At 45.9% G+C, this 5,766-nt stretch overlaps 1 protein-coding gene across 1 annotated transcript in view; it reads right to left on the bottom strand.

The window, feature by feature from the left end:
- Positions 1–55: 55 nt before the first annotated feature.
- The window catches only part of ide (insulin-degrading enzyme), a 28,251-nt gene continuing 22,540 nt past the window's right edge, over positions 56–5,766 (bottom strand). Inside the window, exons 22-25 of the mRNA XM_086164344.1 lie at positions 5,704–5,765; positions 3,578–3,650; positions 3,426–3,493; positions 56–2,270 (exon numbers count right to left, since the gene is read on the bottom strand). Of these exons, the coding sequence (XP_086020470.1) occupies positions 2,175–2,270; positions 3,426–3,493; positions 3,578–3,650; positions 5,704–5,765 (299 nt within the window). The 3' untranslated portion in view covers positions 56–2,174. The remainder of the gene's footprint in view (positions 2,271–3,425; positions 3,494–3,577; positions 3,651–5,703; position 5,766) is intronic.

Genomic DNA, 5,766 nt, shown 5'->3' with positions numbered 1-5,766 from the left:
TACCTGTGTTTATGTGTGCGTGCAGGAGGAAAAAAAAAAAAAAAAAAAAACACTCTTCCATTCACTTGTTTATTAAATTAGAAACACAGAAGACACAAATGAACGAACTGGTTTCACCAGCCCCCCCCCCCTCCAGTCAGTTGCGGTGCCAAAGAATATTTAAAAAATAAAATAAAATCTCGATTTTTCTACATGTAAAATAATTCACAATGCGATTCGCGCCGAACCGATCGGGTAAACGGTGCAAATCTTCATCGTTCAGTCGGGGCTGCCGCCGCTTCTGTCGGGGGTGGCAGGTGGTCGAGGGCTGGTAAAAATACTAGAGAGGTGTTTGAAAAACAGCGCAATCAACGGCGGCTCTGACCCGGACGATTTTGCAGCGACACAAAAGGGTGAGCGGTGGTGGGGAGAGAAAAAAATGAAAATAAAAAACAGGCGGGGAGGAGGCGATGGAGTTCCTTTAGCGTCTTCATTAAATCAACTGTCACGGCCAAGAAATTGGAAATCGCGGCGCAAACTGATCAACGTGGCGGCCAGAAGCATCTCTCGGGATCCCTGAATCCAAAATGGGGATTAAAAGCTGGCTTGGAATGACTGAAAGGTGACGAGCAGTGTTTCCATGACTCCTGGAGGACGTGGCCGATCGTCTATTGTTAGACGAACGGGTGGAAAAGTACGACGTCCTAAAAATATAAATATACGCGCCGTCTTTATTTTCCCCGGCGGTCATCTGACGGCGCGACGCAGTCGTAATATTAGATCGTGGACCGAAATTGGTCGGGATGCAGCGTTGTTTAGGATTTTTCCTAAAATCCCATTTCGTTACCGAAGCGACGGAGAATCGAGCGGGCGGTCGGGACAAAACGTCCTGAAAATATATCGGATCGGCGTCGACGCGTCTCGGTTTTTCCCGCGATAAAGATCGAAAAAGGCAACTCCACGGCCGGCGCCCCTCGCCTGAGAACAGGTGACTCTCGGCTCAGAGACTAAATCTTCCGTTTATTGCTTAAGAGAGAGAAGTGCATATATTCATTTTCCACGACCGCCTCGGGACGTCGACGTGAACCGTCTCTCTGCGCTTTTGACGTTTTTCCGCCGCGAACCCGCCGGTCGCCCCGGTGTCGACGCGCTTTTGAACGGTCGCCTGCCCTCCTGCGGCCTCGCAATGTTTTGTCACAAACTGAAAAAAAGTGAAATCTGTTCGAGTTTTCGCGGGAGAAAAAAAAAAAAAAAAATTGATCCCATGCAGTGAACAAAAATAAGATAGATGACCAATAATTTTTTTTTTTTTTTTGGTTAAACTTATTTTAAATTGATCACACTGGGAAAAACTGGATGTTTAAAAAACCAGCATGGAGGAAAGCCCTGAGATGTCTGAATCAAACACGACCGAAAAAGGGAAAATTAAAACCACCGAACCCTATTTTTTTTTTTTTTTAAGCTGGCGAAGACCGTTGGGATGAGCCGTCTTAAAACGGCTCGTTAAAAAGGATCCTGACATTTAACAAGCAAACACGTTTCGAACCCTCGGAGGACTAAAACCAGAAGAAGAATTATAGTAGTAATAATAATAATAATAATAAGGCAGGTCATCTTGAGAAATGCATACGTGAGAATAAAATCGTCCGCCTGACCGAGTGTGTCTTCGGTTCGGGAAAGTGTTTGTTCCTCCGAGAGTTTCAGGGCAACTTAAAATAAAAAAAAAAAAAAACCCTTCATCTTTTAATCTCACTGAACCCGCCATCGTTCTCAAAGCAGCAATTCTGTAAAGTTCAAATAAAAACGCTCCCTAAATTGAAGCTTCTGCAGGGATGCTCAGCCTTTTTTTTTTTTTTTTTGTTTTGTTTTTTTTCTCTACTTCCTCTACAGCGGCGGTTGCCTACGGCGACACGTCCGGCGCCACCTCTACCGCTATCACAGCTAACGTCGACGACCACGGCTAACTTTTGAAATTCAAACACAGATTGTTTTTCCGAGCGTCTCTTCCGGTGGCTCCGGCCCGCCACGCTTGCACGCACAGACACACACACACACACACACACATTCATATGATCCCGAGCAAACACGCGCAATCACTCACTCTCATGCAGGCTCAGTCGAGTAAACGCCTTCCTGGCGGCGAGGGGCGGCGGGAGGAGGCGGGGCTTCCTGCCGCGGGGCGCCAGTAGCCTCGCTCACAGTTTAGCTGCCATGAAGTTGATGTGAGGTTTGACCAGCGGGAAGAGAGGCAGGCTACGCTTGAACTCCGTCATGTCTTGGACCAAAGATGGCTGGAGAAGAAACACAGTTGGAAGAAGATAAACACACGTGCGTCCAAAACTATTCGACTTAAGTACAGTTTGGGGAAAAATCCGCACATCGAAAGAAAAAGAAGGTTTATTTTACATATTAAAACAAAAATACTTATTCTCGCATGCGTGGCGTTTCGAGCCAAACATGGGCTCTTCCTCTGATGCTCACCAGAAATATGCGTTTACAAGTATGTTGTTGTGGCGACGATTTTAAAGAGAATGTGATCGATTCACTTTTTTTTTTTTTTTTGCGCCTCTTGTTCGATATATGATGTCCTCTTAACATTTTCTTCACTGCTTTTCGAGAGCCGACTTCACACACACACACACACACACACACACACACACACACACACACACACACACACACACACACACACACACACACACACACACACACACACACACACACACACACACCAATTCCTTCCGCATTCATTTTTCAGGCAAATCCAACACACCGTTGTCAAGGTAACCAGCCATGGTCCTCTCCATGTGCAGGCTCACATCACCCAGTTGTACTTTTTTTTTTTTTTGTTAATATACACATTATACGCTGATCCTCCTTCCTGTCTTTCTTGTTTGTTTGTTTGTTTGTTTAGAAGTTTATTAGGACAGTGTACAAATACATTAAGCACAGAGGCAGAGATGTTTGTACCAGATTGTAGCTCATAGCTAGGTTCCATCTGTAGTCCTGGACAATGCAAATATTAAACTGTATAAAATAGACAATATATATAAAATATACAGATAGGCAATAAAATAACTATACAATATATAAACAGGCAATAAAATATGTATTTTGCAAGTTGAAAGTGCTATTGTTGTGATATTGTTACTTTGGTCATCTGGGGGCCATCAGATGTGACCCAGAAGGCTAACATCTGATTGTGTTGACATTTTGTAAACCTAGCGCACGAAATTGACGCGGCGTTTTATAAGAAAAAGGGAAACGAGTGTACGCGTTGCTTCGGGCTGAAAAACAAACGCGGCGTCCCGATCTGAGTAAACCCACGGCCGCTTCCTGGACCATAAACACGCGTGGCTTAGCTTGGGAGGAAACACCCAGGAAGCGTCCCAAGTGACAGGAGGGTGAATGCGGACGCCGGTGATCATGTGACGGGCGCGGCTCACCTGGGGCAGGGAGGGCGCCGGGGCCAGGTTGACGTCATTCTGCGCCGGGAACTCTCCCACGATAGGACCTGAGGGGGGAGGAGACGCATAGCGGGTTAAGGGGGGGGCCTGCTAGCTGGCCCGAACGGCGTGGACGCCGCAATCGTACTCACAGGAGTCCATCTCTCTGGACAGGACGTGGACCGACACCTTGTGTCTCTTTGGGGCCTCCAGGGTCAGGCGGTCCTGCGGGGGACAAACGTGGACAGATAGAGGTCACGGGATGCGTCGGTCGGTTTCTCCGTTTCTGCCGCGTTTCTTCTCGACTGGAGGCCGAGCGCCAGGTCTGACACACCTGTGGAGATTTAACTCGTCCCCGCCGTCAAGAGCGCGGGATGAGATTTGACCCGCCTGCAGTCAGAAGCTCCGGCGGGCATAAAATGTGACGGCTGCAGATACGGCATTAGAAATGCATTAGGTGGGTTCTGCGTGGGGCCCGTGAAACTCTCTGCCGGGCCTAGATAATGCCGTTTCTTTCAGCGGCCGCGTGTCGGCGGCCCCTCGCGGCCCCTCGCGGCCCTCCGTGCCAGGCGGCTGACGGTCATTATGGCAGCTGATATTGCTGCGAGACACCCGTGTCGGTGTCACCGCCGCGACTATGAATAGAGGCAGGGGATGAATGCGGATGGGCGGGGGGGGGGGGGCATGTGGGGCAGACACACACACACACACACACACACACACACACACACACACACACACACACACTTTTCATCATTGCCTCTTTCAGGGAACGCGTGTGTGTGAGGCCCCCCCCCCCCCCCATAATAGATTCTCGATATAAATAGGATGGTCAACAGTGGCGCGGTGAAAAACAAATATCTAGATAAACCTAATTATTTCTCTTCATCGGTTATTATATAAGAATTTAAAAATATTATTTAATAAATATTTGTGTGCGATTACAAAAAAAAAAATATTTTTTTCTTTTTTTTTTTTAAATAATAATCGCAACTAAACACCTGGTCATTGTCTACATGTTATACCGTGAAGAAGCAGATGAAATATTTACCACTTTATTTAAAAATAGTCTTCGGAAAAAAAAACAAAACAAAAAAAAAACGCTATTTAAAAAAATGCCACAATAATAAATACCACTTTCATGTAGTGAATGTAGAAATATTGTTGTCTGAAATACTGTTTCAAGGAAAAGGTGGTGAATTGAGAGGTTCAGTTCAAGTAAAGCAGCGCAAAATTCAACCCAAGTGAACCCACACGACTGCAACAGCAAGGGTTTCAAATCTGGAATATTAATACGTTACTTTACGTCAAAGTAGTAACTGACAATTGTATATATTTAAATGTCATGGTGTAAAAGTACAAGAACTCTCTTTGGCTTTCAGTTTGAGCTCAGTCATCGAGTAGATGTACTTAATTACTGTCACTCAGAAGTATTCCAGATGCTGGAATCTAATGCCAGTGAAGGGACGGCAGGTCAGAAGAGAAAGATGTTTTGAAATAAAAATAAAAATTTGGGATCTGTGGATCTAAATGTAGGTCCAGCCAGATCCGGCGTGGGAGGGCCGGAGCGGGTGAGCGTGTCTGATCCCCGTCGGCGAACTGGCCGCTCAAAGCGCTCGCCGGCCCAGGCGGCCTGACATTTAGCACATGCACGCGCGCGCGCGCACGTCAGCCTCAAAGGCCGGCGTGGCCGGACAGACGTGGGTGGATATTGAAACTTCATGAAACAACATGGAGTTTTTTTGTTTTTTTTTAAATCCCCCCCCAAAAAAACAACAGAAAAGCCTCTTTCTTCATTATCAGTGGAGGAGATGAAAGTTAAGTTCCAGTAGATTTCCTTCAGTCTGATTCAGAGCGAGCAGGAACATCATCAGCGGACGGCTTGAAGCAGATGTGTGACTCAAATAATACTTTTCAATAATAGTAATTATAATACTTATTACATTTCTTGTATTATGAGATCCACCATTCACAATATTCATAACCAATAGAGGGTTGACGCCATGTTGTTCCATGGAGGGTCTCTGTGATCTCAGGAAGCTAAAAATTAGATAAACGTGCAGTTATATGTAGGTTATCTCTCATTATATTACATTTTCTTTACTTCAACGAGATGCTAAAATATTCTGATTGCCCTCCGTGTATTAATGTTCCACTCGATGCATCTTGAGGGGGTCGGACTTTCTTTCGGAGCTATTTTTTTTTCTCGTTTTCACAATGAAAATAAAGAAAGCGGGAGGAGTCTGGAGCCTCGGCAACACGACGCTGCGCTACTTACTCTGTAGAACTGCATGATGTCTTCTTTTGTCAGCGCCTTCAGGTAGGCCACTTCGATATTATC

This window comes from Fistularia commersonii, chromosome 2 (assembly GCF_037954325.1).
Source record: "Fistularia commersonii isolate RoL2024-O1a breed Wild chromosome 2, RoL_Fcom_v1.0, whole genome shotgun sequence".
Lineage (NCBI taxonomy): Eukaryota > Metazoa > Chordata > Actinopteri > Syngnathiformes > Fistulariidae > Fistularia > Fistularia commersonii.
Note: the sequence above shows the minus strand (reverse complement) of the source record. Positions and strands in the feature narration are given on the sequence as shown.